Source organism: Nanorana parkeri, unplaced genomic scaffold (genome assembly GCF_000935625.1).
Source record: "Nanorana parkeri isolate BGI_ZX_2015 unplaced genomic scaffold, ASM93562v1 scaffold428, whole genome shotgun sequence".
NCBI lineage: Eukaryota > Metazoa > Chordata > Amphibia > Anura > Dicroglossidae > Nanorana > Nanorana parkeri.
The window spans coordinates 441,411-463,242 of record NW_017306696.1 but is presented as its reverse complement, the minus strand read 5'-3'; the positions used below and the strand labels follow the sequence as shown (position 1 = coordinate 463,242).

Sequence of the window (21,832 nt, the reverse complement as noted above, 5' to 3'; positions counted from 1 at the left end):
GGAACAAAGGGCCCTGGTGCAAATTTTTTTTAGCCCCCCCCAAAAAAAAAACCCCCCACAAACACAGCGCTCTCCTCCCGCAGCGTTTGGCCGGCTTTCACTTTCTCTCCTCTCCGCTGGGACACAGAGCAGCATCCAGCAGGGAGGAAAGAAAGCAGGGATACGTTGCTGTATCGGCAGAAAAATAAATGGCATTATTGCTCTCACTTCGAGGCGATATGTAACATGTGCTGCGCAATTGTTGTTTTCTGCACGTAGGCGCTCCGACGCGTGTGTATCTGGGGGACGAGGGACTTAAACATTTTCTTTCCCATTTTTTTTTATGTTACTTTAATTTTTAAACAGTTTTTTTTTGTACACTAACCCTATTGGTATTACATAGGGGGCTAACAAGCACCCTGTGTAATAGCAGATAGGGTGTGACAGGTCCTCTTTATGGAGGCATCAGGGGTCTTTTAGACCCCTAATGTCACCTAGGGACCCCAAAGAAGCTGAGGAAGCCGAGATCTGCTTTCCCAGCTTCTTGTCCTGGCTCTAAGAGCCGGAGACTGTGTACAGTGACACCGGAAGTGATGTAGTACACAGCACTTCCGCGTCCAGTGATCGGAGGAGGATTCAGTGGCTGGAAGCTGCTTAATCTCTCTCTGATCATTGTGCCGCTCCTGGGCACCGCACATGCTACAAACGATCCGGCGGCTGTACAGACACCAGATCGCTTGTAAGTTACACAGCAATTGCCAAGAGCATGCCTGCCGAAGCAGCCGTGTTCTTGTTTTAAGCACTTCTGCAGGCCGCTGTCTATAGACGTACTGCGGCCCGGAAGTGGTTAAAGTAACATTAAAGTCAATTTTTTTTTCTCTTAAGCCGATCTTTTTTTCCTCTTTTTTTTCTTCTTCTTCTTTCCTGATGTTTTCATCTGTCGCTCCAGCGGTGCGGCGGGTCTCCGATATAGCGCTGTCAGAATATGCATACAGAGCGTGCTGGTTACTATTTAAAGCGTCGCGCAGTGTGCAGCTTCTGAGAAGATACGCTATTAGCGTAGCGGAGAAGCCGGCTGCGCATTTTGCATGGCTCCCGCTATGCTAATAGCGTATCTTCTCAGAAGCTGCACACAGCGCGCCGGTTTAAATAGTAACCAGCACGCTCTGTATGCATATTCTGACAGCGTGAGAGGCGGGACGCTGCGCTTGTCGGTTAGATCAGATCAGGTGAGTATTAAAAAAAAAATGTTTTATTTTATGTGGAACATAAAATAAAAAAAAAACATTTAAAAATGTCACCTTACCTTAGCCTGGTGGTCAGTGGGGCTCCCTGGACCCTGGCTGTGGGGGGTCTGTTTTGGCCGCAGCTGCTCCATCCCTCTGCCGCCTTTCTGCACATCCGACACTCCCGGCTAGTGGCATAGCGAGAGGGGCCCCCCCCCCCCAGGTGCAGGGGCAAACTGACCGCGCGGCTGTCACCGCAGCTCCCGGTCAGCCCGCCCGTATCAGTCGCCTCACAGGACCCCTTGAGGAGCGAGCGGCAGCCGATTAGAGAGCCGCGTCTGATGAGGGCGGGCGGGCCGACCGGGAGCTGCAGGGATGACGCCCCCCCCTCACTACGCCGCCGGTCGGGAGTGTCAGATGAACCGACACTCCCGGCACAGAGACTGGGGGCCTGCCAGCCGCTGGATACCGATCCGGTGCTATCCCATGGCCGGCAACTGTGCTGGCCGCACCGGGTGCACCGACGTTAGTTCCGCCACTGGTGGGAGATCATTTAAAGCACTGCTGCCTGTGACTCATGAGATGTGGAGTAATGTTTGGTGATATCATTCTAATGCTGATCACTGTTCTCCAGGCTGGAGAGGAAGCTGTACCTGAGGATATGCAGTGTAAGGAATGCTTCTTCATTATCTCTTTATTGGACCTATGATTCTCCTGCTGCTTTTTGATAATTCCTTCTCCAGTTTTAAGATCAAGACCAGTCATGAGATGCCAAAGCGGGTAGTCAGCCAAAGCAGGTCAGGGAACACTGAGAGCAGGATGAACGGAAACAATAACCAGTGTCAGGAACCAGGAGATCAGTCAGCCAGAGCCAGGGCCAGGGCCATACATGGAAAACAGGAACAACTACAGATCACTTGGTAGAACACACACAAGGGCGGAGACTGAATGGACAAGCTGATGGTTAAATAGTGAACTGGTGTTTGAAATTGCATCATCACTCTGAGACAGGGTTTGATTATAAGAGGGCGCCAAAGGGGAACAAACAGTGTTAGAGACACTGCAAAGAAACCATGCTGCAAGCAACTGGACCAGGAAGGTTAAAAAACCCTAAGAGTTCGTTCGACTTTGTAATAGCTGATGGGGTCAAATCGATGATCGATTTTGACCGCAGTGAGGAAAAAAGTTGAAGGAGCTGGATGGAAATGTTTTCCGCTGTCGAAAGAAAGTCTAACAGTGAATGTGGTTTTCTTTCAGCAAACTCCATTTATTTCAAATGAAATTTTGAATGACATTTATCAAGTCTCTGATGGCATTTTTGAATGTTCTGACAAGATTTTTTCATACGAATGTTTGTTCAAAAATGTACCATGTATACCCTACTTTAATGTAAAGCACAATCACTATTCTGTGTTATGCACTGCCTTCAAATGTAATCTGCACTTATCTCTACTACTATGCTCTGTATCTACCTGCTAGCTGGCAGTAAAAGGCCAGACCAATGAGAAAAATATGGGGGCCTAGTACCGGGCCTTTGTGAGGGGTATCATTCTAAGGTTCTTGATGAACCGGATGAAATTCGCACAGTGGGTGCTGCTGTCGGCACCCTTGTGGCCAGCATCCCTCCATAAGCTGATCAAAGGAGCCGGATGGAAAATCTTCGAACGAACAGAGCCAGCCGCCAATGAGCTGCTGCCACTGTTTGGGTACTCTTTTGTTGGAGGAATCTGTTATATTTTCTTTGTTCATCCTGCTGGTTCAACAGTGTATGGCCAGCTTAACAGATACCAAATCACAAAGCAAGATGTAGTGTATATATATGTAACCGGTGCTCTTTAAATTTAAGCATAAGCATCCAGGTCAAGCTGCCTGGATTGCCACTTATAGTGATCAGGCATGCCCTGGGGCATGCATTCTGGAGTACAAGTGTGTGTATGCAACAAGTGCTCTAGGTGTCAAATGGAAGTATTTGATATGTGATATGTCAGAGGATCACCCATATGTTCTAAAGCTGAATTCCAAGTTATTTTAAAAAAGGCATCATGGCAGGCATAAAACCCATCTTGAACAACAAGCAAGCATGAGCATGTGTGCTGTTACTGAAAAGTATACTCCTTGTTTCCACATGCTATCTTTTTACATACAATTGAGGTTTTCTTATGCCGGAGAAATATGAGACAAACATTGTGTTTAATGAGCTTTGCAGATGATACACATGATGGCTATTAACTTCAGCTGTTTTATTTGCAATGAAGTAAAAACGGGTATGCAGGCCACTACCTGTCTCACATTGCTACGTCAAACTGTAAATCCAAACTGTGATAATCTTTACAATGTGCAGTATAAATCCTTCAACAGTTTTCCTGGTTGCTGCCCTGTAATGAATAGGTGTCATGGGGCCAAATGAATTCACACCATATTGTAATTTAAGTGTTACAATAGTTGCCTGAGGACAAGGTCAGAGGAGTCTTTTTAAAGCAATACTGTCCTTTAAAAGTCAGATGCAGCCACCTGAATGGTACCCCATGAGTTATCATCTCCCTTACTGCCAGAAGCATGATTGTACACAGCTTACATGTGTTCTAGAGAATGAGCAAGTAGAGAAGATCTGAACAAATCCCGGGAGCCAAATAGCCAATGGTCCTGAAACTTTAGCTATTGCCTCCAGTTGTTGTCAATGTAGCTGGCTCCTAAAAAACATGCTGCTGTCTCCTGCATCGGACAGACTGGTAAGGCTGTAGTCTGCTCAGGGAGCAACATAACCTACTGTATTGGGCTAGCCATACATGGCTCGATTCTGTTCAGCCTGCAGGCTGAAGGAGAGAAAAAGAGAAAAACAACTGATTCCCCCATCCATGGAAAATTGCATAAGTGGAGGAAACTCTACTGCTGGCTACTGTATTCAGCAGGCATGGCACCCACGACTACGACCCACGAGTACAGTAGCGCTGTCGAACAGTGACTGCATCCGATAGTTTTTATAGGCTTTCAAATAGGCTTTTGTCCAGCTGGGTGATGTTTGCATGCCTGCTGATTCAGGCAAAATTCAAGCCGTCTATGGCCAACCTTAGACAGCTGGAACGCTCAAAGGGTCTTGGAGTTTACTTTTAAATATGCCCAGTGGCATTGCTGCAAATTACAAAATATTCTGTGATTGTCTTTGTCTATACAGGTGGTTGAAGTTTCTTTGCATACAAGCTTAAAAAACGCATACATTTAACTACCTAAATGATGGTACCTCCCAACTTTTGCCCATTTGGAGAGACTGTTCTTCTTTTTATCCAAATGTCTCTGTCCCTCTTTCCTCCTCAGCTGTCCTTCTTTTTGGTCTGAGTCAAAGGCTTCCATATGCTTGAGGATCAAATAAGTCCTTTATGACATAGCTAAAATTGCTGATTTTCCAGTATAATAGGGTATGTGGGCTATGTACAGTATGAAAGTTTGTTCAGTTCACAAACCTGATTTTTGAAAATGTGTCTGAAATGGGTAGAGCCTCTTAAAGGCTAAATGCACTTTTTTTTTATTTTTTTACCATGTTTCATGTTACGCCCATATTCAGGGTATATCCCACCACCATACCCCCCCCTCTCCACTTACCTGAATCGTGAGGTTCTTTTCCCTGCAGCACTTTTATTAATCTGACATAGCTGTGTGTGACTTCACTCACACAGCCACATCATCCATTCACAGATCCTTTAACAGGATCTGTGAATGGAGAAACTACCGCAGAGGGGATTGTAGTTCTCAATGGAATACAAGTGTGGTGGCATTGCTGCACTGTCTATTGACACTTCCCCGGTTCCTGTTACTGAATGTCCATAACACGGTGTAAACAAGATGAGAGGAAGAGTCTGCAGGAGCCAGAGCATTGCACCCATGATTCACTGATCTAGGTTGCAATGCTTTCCAGGCTCCAATGTGAAACAATAGTACATGCATTGTTTTTATTTTATGACTATGTGTGCAGTTTTTTTAAGGTGGATTTTACTTTTAAGATATTTATTGTTGTCTGTGCTATTCATTTTCAGAGATGCCTATGGGGCAGTAAGTGAGGGAAGATCACATGGGGTCAAAGACAGCAACAGGAGATCACAGGGTGATAAATGGGGTCAAAGACAGCAATAAAAACCAAACCGATGTTCTATTCCATAGGCTATCAAACTAAAAAAATGGTTGCAGTTGGGCATTATATGAACCATGTGTAATTTACTTGATGCATATAATGCAGAGAACTGGGACACACTGTGCTGTTCATGACATAAATATATGTCTAAAATGCAGTGGGTAATCAAAAATTGCTGGACAGCATAGAGAGTGAAATAAAAAAAAGTCATCTGAAGGTGAACAGTTTATAGAACTGTGTTTTTGATGAAAGTTCCTGAAAAGTAACCCCATGGTGTGCTTTTATAATTGTAATGCCAGTACTCCTATCATACAGACGTACTACGCCGCTGCTGTGCAGGCTACTGGGGATATGTAGGCCTCACCTGGGACACACAGAAGCTGACACAGAAATCTGGAACAAGCACAGGCTCCATTATCTGTTTTTCTTGGTCAGCACAACAACCCTGCTGCTAGGCTCCGATCCCAGTTTGTAATGGTTGGAAATCTAGACACACTCCACAAATAGCACTGCTTTTTCAATCACGTCTGAATAATAGTACTTTTCATTTCCTGAATACCTTAGTGGTCCGGGCTATTTTATCTTCATTTCCCTTGACAAAAAAATAACCTAAATTGGTAGACATTCATTTAGGCTTCTGTAATTTTTTCCATCACAGATTTGTTATTCATTTGATTACATTAAAGGGTTATTAAAGCCTCTGTTTTTTTTTGCATATATCTACTGCTAGAAAGCAGTAGATATATGCAAAAACTTTTTTTTTAAAAACGATTTAAAAGAGGTTTAAACTTACCTGTGTCTTCGCCACACGCTCCCATCCGAAAATCTGAAAAATCTCGGGCGGCCGCAAAGGATTTTGGGGCGGGCGCATGTGCAGTTCAGATTTTCGGCCGGGAGACGAGGAGAGACACAAGGTAAGTCTATGGACAGTGCGCACCCGCATGCAGAGACCGTGAGACAGGAAGTACCAGCAAGTACAGAGGAGTCAGCGCTGGATCGGAGACCCGCAGCAGCGCTGGAGAGAAGGCTGAAAACGACAGGAAAGAAGAAGATCATATTAAGAGACATCATTTAAGGTAAGTGCTGACACTAACTTTGGGGGGTGGGGAAAAAATGTATCCTTTAATGTCACTTTAGCTATAGTTCCTGAAAAAATAAAGTTAAAATAATCTATATCCTATAATAGAAGCTAGGCCTATATACCATTATACAGTATAATGTTACAGAATTAATTAATAGTTGTCATGTTGTATTATAGGTGAACTTTTACATGAGGACCATTCATTTTACATTGGATAGAAGGTGGCCGACTGTACATTCAGTGCCACGTGTGCGAGAGCATTACTAAGAGCATTACTAATTATGGTATTTTAGCCACCAGTTTCAAACCCCTGTGTATTTCTAGTACTTGGAGACTAAACTTGGGTCTTACTGGTGGTTGGTGGGGAGTTGGTGCAATAAAGTAATTTGTTACTACTGACCCTTTGATACTGGAGGCCTATGGCCCTATCACCACTTTTTCAGATGCAAACCCACACACGGAAATGACAGTTGGAATCTAAGGGCTTACTCACATTGGACAGACACGTCCGTACGGAATGGGACGATCCCGGGAGGGACAGGTGCTATGTGTGATTGCATGCAGCAGCCTGTTTTTCCCTATGAGAGGATGCGGCTGTACGCTGTCACATGCACATCCGAACTAGGCCTGGGCTATATACTGGGATTCACACCCTAGGATCCTAGGTCAGGCTGTACACTGAGATTCACACCCTCCTAGCACACAATCAAGCCTTTTGTCATTTAGTACTCCAGTTTTAGGATTAAATGGCTGGTAGAGCCTCATGCATATAACAATTGAATACGTGAGAAGAGGTTTAGTGCAAGGAGGTGATGGAGTTTTATCTGGACTTGGAGAGAGTACATAACGATTTTACTTACTTGTTTTATTAATGTTCTTCATCAACAAATTAAATAATAGGATTGGGTGGAAAAAGAAAGAACTTCGATTGTGAAAAGTAAGATGCACCGATACCCGTACTAGTATTGGTATCAGTATTGGTGCCGATACCGAGTATTTGGGCGAGTAATCGTACTCGCCCAATTGCTCCCGATGCCTATTCCGAAAACGGAACTTCTGGTAACAGGAAGCTGGGCGGTGAGTCATTACATGCTGCCCAGCTTCCTGATTGGCCGGGAAGCCATCTCCATGCTCCCTCATAATCCGGGGAGCATGGAGCTGGCTTCTTGGCCAATCAGAAAGCCGGGGGTGGTTAATGACTTGCCCCCCCAGCTTCCTGATGGGCCGGGAAGCCGGCACCACGCCCCCCCCATCACTTGGTGACAAAAGATCATGGAGCTGACTACCCGGCCAATCAGAAAGCTGGGTCGGCGAGTTATTACCCACCTCCTGGCTTTCTGATTGGCCAGAAAGCTTGCTCTATGCTCCCTCGTCACCAGGTGACGAGGGGGCATGGAGACGGCTTCCCAGCTCATCAGGAGGCCTGGGGGTTGAGTCTTTACACGCTGCCCGACTTCCTTAATAAGACTTCCGGTATACGAAATTCGGTATTGGCGAGTACCGGGAAAAAAATATTCGATACTGAAAAACTGGTATCGTTGCATCCCTAGTAAAAAGACTAGGGATGTCTGTCTGTCTATCTGTCTAGAATAAATACATTAATATTATTATTATACAGGAGTTATAGTTAGTTTTTTGGTAGACCAGAGTTATATGTCTATATTTCTTTACTCGCCTATTACAAAAGAGAAATGTCATTCCATATAAAGTATTCAGTATATTTGTATTCTTATGTTTACTATCCATTGTCATCATCCTTAGATGAAGATGCAAAAAAACTTTAAAGCTTTAGCTAAGTAAAAAAAAAAAAAAGAATGAAGGCATGGTTTAGTTATATGGTGGAAAGGCATTTCACTCTTTCCAATGAAACATACAGCAGAGACGGACAGTTTGAAACAGTAACTCTGATAATAACATGACATAGATTAATTAGATGCCATCAGGACTCCCCACCCTGGCTCCATTATTATCTTCTACTTAACTGGAAAGATTTGCTTTTTATACTGTGCCTCCTCATCGTCCAGAGTACATTGCCTCCCAGACATCATAAAATACATACTGCAGCATCTAACTGTTGTCAAATGAAGGCTAGCAGATTATGGGGTCTATTCACAAAGCTGCCGAGGGCAGCCGAGTGAATGACCGATCAGAAGTGAAGTGAGCCGAACACTGTTCGGCTATTCACTTCAGGCTGGTACGGCTGATTTCAGCCGTACATCGGCTGAAATCAGCCGTACATCGGCTTGCTTCGTGTGGCTTCGGATCAGCCGAACATGCTTAGCATGTTCGCCTGACCTGAAGTGCAGAAGGAGTTCGACTCAGCCGATCCAACATCTGGATCGGCTGAGCCGAACCTCCGGCAGGCTTCACACTGCTGTTCTGCTCGGCCGTGATCGGGAGCTGTACGGGCTATTGTGAATAGCCCGTACAGCACCCCCTCGGTTCTCCTGAACCGAAGGGGTCCTGGGGCCGAAGCCAGCCGAAGGATCGGCCGAAGCTACGGCCAGATCCTTCGGCAGCTTTGTGAATAGACCCCTATGTTTTTAGCAAGATCATTTTATTTGACCACCACACTGAATTACATACATATAGCTTTTAGATAGCAGGTATCTTCCTGTTAAACCAGTCTTTTTTGTCTTTACAACACTGGTGTTGTATCTATGTTAATTGGAATTATACACTTGTTGAACACTCTTGTTGAACACTAGTGGCAAAAAAATTCCCTCTCAGAATCCCCTGCATTACCCAACTGTCCCAGCTAAAAGCCAGATTTTATTGTCACACTCTGCACTGCTCTCTGCAATATGAAATAAACTAAAAACTGTGAAATTATGCCTTAATAAAAAAAATCATACCTTTACTAAAGCCCTTGGGACTCTAAGAGACATAGAGGGGTACCTATCAAAACTGGAGCAGACAAAATGTGGAGCAGCTGTGCACGGCAATCAATCAGCTTCTCTCTTTCCTTTTCAAAGCTTAACTGAACAAACTGAAGAGAGGAGCTGATTGGTTGCCATGGGCAACTGCTCCAAATTCTGTCTGCTCCAATTTTGATTTAGAATTCCCCTTATAATATGTTGGTGTTGTACTTAACACACTGTTACCTACCAAAAAGTAAAGTACAGGTAGCCATCAATTTACGCTGGGTTTAGGTTCTTGGGGGAATGGTTGTAAATAGAAACCCAGTATATAATGTAAGTCAATGGGAACCGAGGGAGTTATGTTCCAGACCTTTCTCAAAATTGGCATAATAAAATACAGATACATTATATGTAAAGCTGCTGCATGAGCTCACACAAGGAGCTTTAAATAAAATGTGTCTGTATTATGTTTTCCCGGGCGGCCGGGAGCCGCTATCTAATAGCGGGAGACTCCCGGAGCGTCCGGGAGAGTTGGGATGTCTGTACTTATGTCACTTCATGTCAATGAGAGAGGCTTGGGACCTAACTTCCTCACTTTCTACTGACGTACATTATTTACTGGGTTTCAGTTTACACCAGTTTCTATTTAGAACCATTCCTTGTTTTGAGAGAGGCCTGGAACCTAACTCCCTCAATTCTCATTGACTTACATTATATATTTGGTTTCAACACTCCCAAAAAAGGGTGCTATTTTGAATCAGTGCAAATTGAACTGTTGTAAACCGAGGGCCAGCTGTATTTGTTTTGTGTGGAATTGGCATTTAAGCTTTCCTGAAGTATTTCTCATATTGAACAATAGACATATATAGGAGCAGACACTTGATTTGGCCAGAACCATAACCAACTTAGTGATAGCTACACCCACACAGTTCTTAGTGTCATAGCGGTTGATGTACTTAAGGAAAATAAGCTGTTCCTAGTGAATTTTCCCTTAGTTTAGTAAATGAGGTGAAGCTCTGCTGATTCACAATATCCAGTCATGTTCAAGCAAAAATCCTTTTCTTTATTTTCCTAGCATGCCATTGGGTATTCTTTGCAAAGTGAAAGAAGGAAATACGAGTACATATGAGTGCACACATGTCATAGACTTAACTACTTCTTTATTGCTATGAAAACAACATTTTGTATCTCAGCCTGACTATGCCACCTTTTTAGATAGCAGGATCAGCAGAAAATTGGAGCAGAACAGATCATAGAGAGAACCACAAAGCCAGGGTTACTTTTGTGAAAAGACATATGGTTGTGAAAAAAAAGAAATACCATGAAATGTAGGAAACACATCCGAATATAATCCTTCCCTAATGCCTGGAGGATCTATCGGCACTTTCTACCAGCTTGAATGAGGCAAAAGCGTTGTTTTTTTCAAGTGCTCTATTCTGTATTGTATTGCTACATTACATTACACGAATATTAGTTGAAAACAATTATACAATGTTGAGGATGGATCCAAAATCAGAAACATCCTCAGTTCATGTTGGCTATAAAATAAGATTCTCCATAGAAGAGTGGTAAAAAAGCTTTATCCCTGACATCTGAGCATACCAGTTTAGTACTGCTTGGCCAAAGTGCCTAAAAGGTTTCCCCCCACCCACCGGTGCCCAGCCATATTAGCTCTCATAACTGAAATACTATCTCAATATTTCTGTTTTTGCATTAGGTCCATCCTCAAAATGGACTTAGTCTATGTTGATGGTGAATAATAAAATCAGAAGACTGGTATTGTGATGTGTACGCCATTGTCCATGATGAATGCCAGCTTCCTGTTTAATACACTGGTAGTTGTCCACCATATTTCATGAGAGGTTAGAGTTTACTAGTTAGATACAACTCTTGGCCAAGTGTATTGATAATATCCTGGTAGTGTGGGAGGCTGATGGACAAACATTTTTAGGTTTTCTAACTGCAATAAAGTGAACCTATTATTTATATCTGTTGGGGAAGAGCTTCACTGAAGTTCTTGAATTTAAAGTTTATCTAAACCCAAGAACAAAAATGGAATATATTGCGGGCTTACCACACCTTAGATGTGACATAGAGAATGTATTTATTGAAAGGAACATTTAGAAGGTGCAGAGAGTTGAAGGGTCATTTTGTATATTGAATGTTTAGAAATTGTGGTGAGTCTAGTTGGCATGGCTTATTGAAAGGCATGGGCAATTTTAGTTAATGTACATAGAATATTTTGTTGAAATACGAAGGGTAAATTAATTTCAATGCAAAATGTCCCATATGGTGTACATGCCTAATTATTGTTGCCAATTTGTACAATTGGGAAAAACATTACATTTATAAGGACCAAAAAAGATCTACCTTTAGGGTTAGTTCACACCAGAAACTGCATCACAACTGCGTGCGTCTGCGCAGTTGCATTGCGATCCATTTTGATGCGTTTGGACGTGTTTGGGATGCGTTTTCCCCCCTGCATGTCCCTGGATGATGCCACAATCAATTCTGTTTTTTTGTATGTGTTCCGTTGAGTCATAGGGCGTTTTGATGCGTTTGCATGTGTTTGCACTGCGTTTTGATGCGTTTAGTGCAGTTAGATGCAGGTAAAATAGGCCAAGCAGTACTTTTTCTGACTGCAGTTGAACGGACTGCAATGATGTGAATTAAGCACAAGAAAACCCATAGGAAAGCATTGTGATGTATTTTGACTGTAGCAGTCAAAATAAATGGACCATATGCAGTTGTGATGCAGTCTGTTTATTTTGACTGCTGCAGTCAAAATACAGCACAATGCTTTCCTATGGGTTTTCTTGTGCTTAATTCACATCATTGCAGTCCGTTCAACTGCAGTCAGAAAAAGTACTGCTTGGCCTATTTTACCTGCATCTAACTGCACGAAACGCATCAAAACGCAGTGCAAACACATTAAAACGCACTGAAACGCAATGGAACGCATACAAAAAACAAAAAAACTATTGATTGTGGCATCATCCAGGGACATGCAGAGGGAAAAAACGGCATCAAAAACGCATCACAAACGCGTCAAAATGCATCAAAACTGATCGCAATGCAACTCTGCATATGCAAGCAGTTGTGATGCGGTTTCTGGTGTGAACTAACCCTTAGGGCTCAGTCACACTAGATGCAGTGCATTCCGGGCCGATTGTGGCCAGAACGCACTGCCTCGTATTATGGCCGGCTCACTTTTTAGTGGGGTAGGAGGGGGTGTGGCGGCCCATTCATGTGAATGGCGCCGTAGCCACGCCCTCCAGCCGCAATGCAATCCGCCGCACGGGATCGCAAGGCACATTGTGCCTGCGGTCCGGTCCTGTGCAGTGCGATCAAAATAGTGTGGCCGGAGGGCGTGGCTACGGCGCCATTCACTTGAATGGCCCTCCACGCCCCCTCCTGCCCCACTAAAAAGAGAGCCGGCCGCAATGCGAGGCTGTGCGTTCTGGCCAAAATCTGGCCGGAACGCACTGCATCTAGTGTGACTGAGCCCTTAACATTTCAGGAAGATCCAGCAGGCAAATGTTGCATTACTATGTTTCTGTGGTGTAAAAAAAAGTGTCAAAACTAAGGAGAGGCAATGACTGCAATAAACTACTGTTCCAAAAAGCCAGCATATGGATTATATTTTATGAGGTCATAGGGCCATTATGGTTTAATCAAATACAATTATCTAAACCTATTTTGGGGAGAATATGCCTGTTTGCATTATATTTTGTTGGTAAACATTGATATATACCTCCTTTTAGTGGTTTGGATTTATGAGAATCTATATTTTTATATGTGGACTCCACCATTCTATAATGCCAGTATTGACAGCAATACTGCATAGCAATTGACTATTCAAGGTATGATGGATTGTTGCTTTGTTTGCCGCAGTAAAACGTGTAGTGCCAATTCAAGATGCTTTGATGCTGTTACTAGACAAATGTTAGGTGTCATGACATGTGGTCCAGTACTGCTCTAAGGCAACTAAATTTGCTGAATGTACACATACTGTTATTACACGACTACGCCTGGATTAGGCTATGTCTGGGTGTAACTTCACCATGTGTATTCGAAAGCTGGAAGATCTGGCTGTTGCCTTGCTGCAGCACACAGGGGAATGGCATTTAGGTGATGCTGAGTATATTTGTATATTACTGCACTTTTCTATGTACCTAATTAGGCACTGAGATTATTATTTCATTGTTGAGCCAATTACAACTAACACTTTTCTATATGAACAAAAGGGGTTTCTAAAATGTTGTTTTAACCCCTTTTTTAGCTGACAGTCACATACAATGCAAAGTGTATATAGGGCAAGCCTTGGTTGTCCTTAACATTTTTGCTGCCTGAGGCGGAGGGTGGGGCTGGCTGGGGGCAGTGTCATGCCGAGCTTCTGGCAACCAGTAACGCCACTAGTTGTCAGGAGCTCCACGGGATGCCTGCAACAGCATTGCAGGTTGCTAAGAGTTGAGCAGAGAGACACCTATGGCCCGTACACATCTCCCTGCCCTCTTAGCAACCTGGGACACTCTGGCCAGAAAGGGGATGGCAGGCACACTGCAAACGTTGTGCAGCAGAGTGGCCATGCCGCTCTGCCTGCCACCCCCCTTGCGTTGCTGCCTCATTTTAGAAATGGTCCTGGGGCAAGCTCACCATAGCCAATACATTGCTGTACCAGCAACGTATCATCACAGAACAAAGGTGACATTTCCCAAGCTGTCAGATAATTTCATGTGACTTTTTCCTGCAATCATTTATACCAGTAAATAGAACATTTACAATAGCTTTGTAAGTTTTCTGACTTTGTTTTTAAGACACTTTTTTTTTTATTTTTTTATTATTTATTCTCCAAAACATACAGAGGGGAATTTATCAAAACTGGAGCAAACAAAAACTGCTGTGCATGACAACCAATCAGCTTCTCTCTTCAGTTTGTTCAGTTAAGATTTGAAAATGAGAAAGAGAAGCTGATTGGCTGCCATTCACAGCTGCTCCAGTTTTTGTCTGCTCCAGTTTTGATAAATTGCCCCCACAGTCTTTTGTCTATGTCAAAATGCAGACCCCATTTCCAGGCCACAATAGTTTGCATTTACATTTCTGAGGGGGCCAAGAGGTGACATAAGGGGTCAGATAGACCCCTGATGTCTCCATAAAGAGGGCCGGTCACTGCATGTATGAGGGCCTGTCACATAGAGGACTTGTTAAAAAAAAATATATATATATAGTCAAATATAAAAAAACAAAAACATTTTTTAAGTCCCCCACATATACACATGTGAAAACAACAATTGTGCCACACATGTTACATATCACTGGAAACATTGGAGTGTGAGCGATAATTGTAGGGCAGTCAATCACTGTTAACACTAAACTTATGAGCGGTAAAAGCTTTTAAAGCACTGCCTAAGGGCAATTTTGGGTATGAAAGTTTTTTGTGATTTTACAGGTGCACGCAATTTTAAGGCTTGACATGTTTGGTGTCTATTTAAGCGACGTGACCCCATTTTTTATATATTACCAAAAAATTGGGTAATTATATAATGTAGGGAATTTTTATTTTGTTTATTTTCGGTACTTTTTTCAGTATATAGTAAAAATAAAATACCCAGAGGGGATTAAATACCACCACAAGAAAGCTCTATCTGTCCCCAAAAAATTGTATAAAATTAATTTTTGTAGAGACAGAATGAATGTCAGTCAAAGTACAGCAGCGCTGCATACTGAAAAATGGCCTGGACAGGAAGGGGGTTTAACACCCTGGTCTTCAAGTGGTTAATTATGTTATGTACTCTGTAAAAAGAATGTGACAGCGTTGGGTATCTGAACATAGATTCATAGAGGGGGAAGGGGGGTATTACATGCTCCATATATCTGGAAGTACCAAGTGTTACCCTTGGCTCCCATTAGCCAACTGAACATTGAGATAATGATGGGAATCCGGGTCTATGCAGCGTTTAATTGAAGGTGTCGCTTTGCTCTCCAAGGGCATAGCGCAAGTTTACTTTAGAAGTGTAAATATGTTTTTGGCACACATCAAACTTCATTTTGTTTTGTTTTCCAGCGGTTATTGGACTTGCTTTTTAGTGAATTTTTTTTTTTAAATGTCTATCCACTGACCGCACTTAATTTGCACTTTACTGCATTATCATTCATTTCTGGGGGTCCTAGTACTTGTAAAGAGGAATATATCAGCTTCTGAAGTGCTATTGTAATAATGTACAATTTTCTTGCTGGAACCTAATAGGAAAGACGTTTAGATTATCCCAGAAGATACCATATCCCAGGGCTCATTAATCAGCCTTTCCTCATACAGACATACGTAAAAACAAATTGTCTTGTCTGTAAAGTTTATTTATCATTAAAGTACAAAGCATTGATAAAGCTCAGAGCTCTTTTGCTTGAATCCATCAGATTAATGACTCAGTGGCTATCTGTCATAGTCTACTAATTCCTCAGTTAGGAAATTTCTCTCACTTGTGTGTGCCTTTACCCGCCGTCCTTGGCTCTCCTCCCCCCTGACATGCAGTTTAAATATCTGAGATGCTTGTATATCTTCAGGTGGTTCTGTGAAGGAAGAGAGCTGCATAACTCACCTGACATCAACATCTCCTCCGAGAGTGACGGGCTTCAAGTTCTTGTCATCGTTGAGGCCTTCGAGGACGACACCGGGCGCTATACTTGTGTGGCATCCAACTGGCTCGGTTCTGACACATCTTCGGCTGAAGTGTTTGTAGAAGGTAAAGTTTAAGTTGGCTTATTGTGCGTTCTGCACTCTATATAGAAAGTTTTGTAATAGCTTCACCCAATTAAATTCTTGTTTGCCTCGGCCTCTTGTAAAAACAGGAGTAGAGTCTGCTTTGTCACTTCGATTCCAGCTATATTTTTTTCTAGTGAAGGTTAGAAAATGAAAGAAAGCATTAAACTGTCTGCTGTGGGCAATATACATACATACATACACACACATCATCTTACTATCAGCTTTTATGTAAGCTAAACAAGCAGAATAGTTTAAAATATATTATTAATGGATAATATTAAAGTGGAAATGTAGAATTTGTATATAGTTATTTAAAATTCAATGTTTGGTAAAATAGGCTTTCCCTACTATGATCTCTCACCGAGTATGATATTCTTTGGGTTATTTTAAATGAAGAAGTAAATAAGTGGGGAGCCTAGATGCAAGAGGGAGGCACTTATGCTATAGCCTTGTGGAATGGATGGAGACACAAACTAGTGCAGGGAAAGTTTGCCATTTGAATCTGAGAAACATCGGACACTGACAGGTGTTTCAGCTTACCTGTGCTAACCCCAGTACTGAAATACAGTTTTGAATTGTGTTGGGTCAGCTGAGCTACTGGGTTACTTGGCCCTGAGATAGAGAGAATACTGTATGGGGGGTATTTATCAAAACTGGAGCAGACAAAATCTGGAGCAGTTGCCCATGGCAACCAATCAGCTTCTCTCTTCAGTTCCCTCAGTTAAGATTTGAAAATGAAAGAGAGAGGTTGATTTTACTATTGGCTATTTGCAATAGCCAATAGTAAACTAGCATTGTACCCGCCCTCTGCTGCAGTTCTCCATCAGGTCCATCAGCAGAGGGCAGGTACAATGCTAGTTTACTATTGGAAATTGAAATAGCCAATAGTAATGTAGCAATGCATTTCAATGGGAACATTTTTTTTTTTTCTATTCTGACATCGCTCCGTGTCAGAATAAAGAAAAAAAAAAAGACATAGCGGGGTTTCTCTTCTTGGCGGCCGGGAGCGGGAGGCTCCCAGAGCGCCCGGGAGAGTTTTTTTTCTTCTTTTTTTTTTTTTGACGGCAGCAGAGCCGCCGGACAATAGGAAACTATTGGGCGGAGCTAGCTGTCACTGCTAGCTTTGCACAATCGTTTTCTATTTACTTTTTAAAAAAACTTTTTTAACTCTTTCTGTTCTGCTCGGTCCGAGGGATTGTCAGCCAAATGGCCAACTTAAGGAGCTTGCACAGCACAGCCTATTGCAAGGCTGCAGCTTGAAACAGTAAGTGCTGTTACTGGCATGTTCTTCATTCAAGAAACTTTGCAAGAGTTTCACTAAAACCATTTGCTTAAGAAAACTATATACAGTGAGTTATGATGTCATACATACTGAAAAATACATTTTGGGCTTACATACACTTTAGGAATGCCACTTCTTCTCACATAAGGCCTCATATATAAATTGTCTGGTGTAAGAACAGTCTGTGTTTCCTTTCTTACAACCAACCAGTGTCTACCTTACATGTTGCCCTAACAACAGGAAAGTGAGATGCTGATTGGCTGCTGGAAGGGAGGTAGAGAAAGCCCTACAAAGAGACACGCCGTGCATGAGTCTCCTAATATGGTTAAGTGCAATAAGCATGTTATATCCCTTGTTATCATTTCAGGTGCCAGTTCCTCGGATTCTGACAGTGAAGACTTTACTTACAATTCAAAACCTGGAACAATGCCTCAGTGAGTAAATATTCTGCTTACCCGAATTAAGCAAAATATGTTAATTATGGTTCAACTGAAACACAGGGAATGTTTTAATCTTTCATTTTATTTATTTACCCAGTTGGAATTTTGGCAGATGTTTTAATGAGATGGCCGTGTGCACAGCGAATCTTAATTCCAAGTGCTGATGATTAAACTGTGTCCTGGCTAAAAACACACACCAGATACAAAGCTGGTAAAAATCCAACAAAGTGCCATGGACGCAATGGTGAGGGGGGCCAGTACAGGAACCTCCCTAATTCTATTCCCATTTCCCACTAGACAAGGTTAAATGTTTGATTGCAAGACGTGCATTAGTTTACACTGCACGTTTTGACAGATCCTGGTTCCTTCCCCTGTCCTCCATAATTACTCCACATTTACTGAAAGCAGCAATGCCAACTACTCCCTGCTTAGTTCTGTATAGAAGTAAGGGGGAAAACAGCAAAAAGTGACACTTCTGCTTTCCTTAAAGTTGTTCTAGATCTGTTATGGTCATAAGGGGGTAGGGGGATGCAGATGGATGATAGATCTGCTTTAGATGGAAACCGGTCTAGCAGCCAGCCGGGTCTGAGATTTGGCTGAGTATATCTTTGTTATTTTAGCTCCCTCGACAAAATGAGCAGTTAACTCTTTCATTGCAGGGGTAGCCCGACTGCAAGGGGTAAGATTTCATATGCCCGTAGTTCTTCTTTAGAAAAGTTTTGTTATCTAAGGGCTCTTGTAGACTTTTGTATGTGTTGACAGTGAACTTTAATCACAGGTGAAGTCTGCAGGTTTTCCTTTCTCTTTAGCTGTGCAGTATGGTTGACTGTTCCGAGGCTACATTTAACCTGCTTTGATTTTTTTTTTAGACATAGAAAGTCCTTTTGAGGTCTGTTTTTGTTGCAGGTGAAGGGTAGCCAAGTTTGTATGCATAGTACAGCATGCTTAAAGCCTCTTCACACGCCAATACTAATGTATAAAAAAAATAAAATATCCAAAATGAATAAATAACCGTTCACACAGCACATACAGTATGTTAATCATTTTTGTTTCTTGCATTGCTTTTTTTTTTTTATACACATAAAGCTTAATCATACATTATAAACACCTAAGCATTTGCAATGTGTATTTTTATTAGCATTAGACCCTAATGTCTACCTTTTATGAGTTCATTTAATGTCTAGGAAGCATTCTTACGTCATATATAAGGATGATGAATACAGCAATATCCCTTATCCATATTCTATTTTTTTTTAAGCAAACAGTTAAAAGTATAGCTCAAAGCATATCCCTTTCAGACTGACATGAGGTGTGCCTGTCTTGTTTCCAGCCTAGGGCAGTCTGTCTCTATATACAGAATGGTAGAAACAAGTAAATATCAGATGCACAGCAGCAGTGACTCAGGTGCCTGCAGTCAAACTTGACATAGTCGGAAACTTCAATAGCAGAGGTTGAGTAACAGTGGCTGTGTTCCTGTCAGGAGATTAATCAGCAGCCTGTCAGTGATGCAGATCTCTCCTCAGTGTGAGAATTTGCAAAGAGGAGCTTTTATCGGGAAGCCAATGCAATAAATGAAGCGGTGATAACATACTGTATGCCGACTATGACCACATTTCACACTTTTTATTAGTTTGCTGTTTTTGTATTTGGTAATGTAGTACAAAACACTACCATAAAGTTCAATGTCCAGGAAAGGCACAGTAATAAATCCTGTACAGTACAGATTTGAGGTACAGTCATATCCAAAAAATGGCCACTGCAACCATTTTTTTTCTATCATTGCCTTACCAGAAGTGGGAGAATGGCAAATAAAAGTTTTGTTGCTAGATTACAGCACTGACAATTATTTATTGCGATGTAAGTCAGCCTTTCTCAGCTAGGGTGTTGCAGCACACTGGGGTGCCTTCTGGCTTCCTCAATGGTGCCTCGAAATATTGTGATGGTAGGACTCCGATGTGACTGGGAAACTCTGATGTAAAAGGAGGAGATTCCAATATAAAAGGGGGCTCTGATATAAAATAGGTTTCTGATGTGAGAGGGGAACTCCTGACGTAAAGAGGGGCTCCAGATGTAAAGAGGGCTTCTAACGTGAAGGGGGGCTTCTCATGTGAAAGGAGGGGGCTTCTAATGTGAAGGGAGCTGCTGATGTGAAAGGGAGAATTCTGATGTGGAAGGAAGGGCTCTTGATGTGAAGGGGGGCTCTTGATTTGAAGGGTGGACTTCAATGCAAAGAATGGAACCTTTGTTTTTTGAATGGTTTCCCCCTTTACATTTTAGACTGGGGAACCTTAAGATTTTGCATGCTTTTTAAGGGTGCCGTGACTGAAAAAAGGTTGAGAAACGCTGATGTAAATTCACTAGATATTTACAGTATGTTATTACTGTTAGTTTTTATCATCTTCCACGGCATATTACCACTACACTAGATACATCCTGTGCTAGGCACCCTGTGGTGCCTGTACCTACCTTCAGTGCCACTCCAGTGCTCAGTCAAATTCCCATTGTGTCTAGGTATTCCTCCTGCTTCCCCATAAAGCAACGCCCAGGATCTAAGCATCAAGTCTAGACACTGAAACATGGGGGTGGCTTAGTGTTCAGTGTGTAATTACTGACACTCAGGGCCGGATTAACAGAGGGCTACCGGAGCGCTAGCTCCAGGTCCACCACTTAAAATCGGTTTTGGTGTGTCCTATGGCAATCTGGGCTGGCCAGGCTGAACACAATCAGGCAGAGGTGCCAGCAGCTCTCTAATCAGGCATATTAGGCGTCCGCTCGCTGTGGCTCTGCAGGGCCCTGCGGGGCCCCAGTGAGGAGCGAGCAGCCGCCTATTAGAGAGCTGCCTCTGCTGCTTCCTGTCTCACAGACCGACAGCACCAGGTCCATTTATGGTCTTAATCCGACCCTGCTGATACTGCTGGCTAATATTGGTTATTGTCAGCGAATTTGGCTTTTAGTTCATATGATAGACTAGTTTTATAACACCTTATGTGTCTCTGTGTATTTGGTGGAGGTGGGGATCTGTGTGGTTAGTATCCTGGGTCTGCATTCTTGTGATTATGAAGGGCTTTCACTTTTCCAGTTAGGTTTCCAAGGTGGGTGGGAGCAAAGCCTGGAAATATGACGTGGAAATCACTGAGGTCACCGTAAGATAATAAAATGCCAGTGAGAGTTTCTGCTCACCAGATTCCACATATAAATGAAATATTCTTGGGTTGAGTTCTGCTTTTAAGAGGGGACAGAAAGACATCGTAGATAATAATGCTGCGACTAGTACATTAAAGTAGTATTAAACTCTTTTTTTTTTACAATAAGGAATCCAGATTAACAAATATACACTGACCAGCAAAGTGTTTCCTTATATTTTTGCCCAAGCACTTACTGTTATCATGTTCCTTAATAGCTGGCTCCAACTCTCTCAGCTTCACTTAAGGGAACTTCCTGTCCGGTACAAGATCACAAGGGACAGAGCAGTCTCCAGCAGCTGTTCATCTACTAGACTGGAGAAGAGAGGAAGGAGACGAAGGAGCAGGAGTGGAATGACTTGCCTTGATGTGTCTGTGTGTTTGTGGGGACGCACACAGCTTACTGTGGCTCCATAGAACTCTGCAAGGGAAATGGGATTATCAGGGCCAGTGGTTAGAAGACCAGCTGATTCTTGAGGAAACTAAAACTGTTAAACATCAGCCTCCATTGCCAGTGATTTAGTGCTTTTGAAATAGCTTAAAAACATTTTGACTTTAATATCACTTTAACTCTATACCTACAGGGCAGATGATTGCTTCTTATCCCTAAAATGTTTTCTATTATATTAAATCGGTGAATATGGTCACCCATAACTGTATAAGTATGCAGCTGCAATACTTTGCAAGTTTGAGAGTAATATATCATATTACCTGTTACAAAGTACAGCTGAAATTTCCTGAGCGATCTCTATGCTGATTCTACTTTGTACATAATAACAATGATGTATACTTTATCTTGGCTGTGATACTTGTACCTCTTAGGCTAGATTCATACCTAGGCGATTGTGCTGGTGAGCTGTTTGCGCACGGTTGTCGGGGGTTTTTGTGTGGGCGATTT

At 42.5% G+C, this 21,832-nt stretch overlaps 1 protein-coding gene across 1 annotated transcript in view; it reads left to right on the top strand.

Annotated features, from left to right (window-relative positions):
• Positions 1 to 21,832, top strand: part of PALLD (palladin, cytoskeletal associated protein) — a 286,056-nt gene that overhangs the window by 92,570 nt on the left and 171,654 nt on the right. The window contains exons 2-3 of the mRNA XM_018560033.1: positions 15,832 to 16,010; positions 17,680 to 17,746. Of these exons, the coding sequence (XP_018415535.1) occupies positions 15,832 to 16,010; positions 17,680 to 17,746 (246 nt within the window). The remainder of the gene's footprint in view (positions 1 to 15,831; positions 16,011 to 17,679; positions 17,747 to 21,832) is intronic.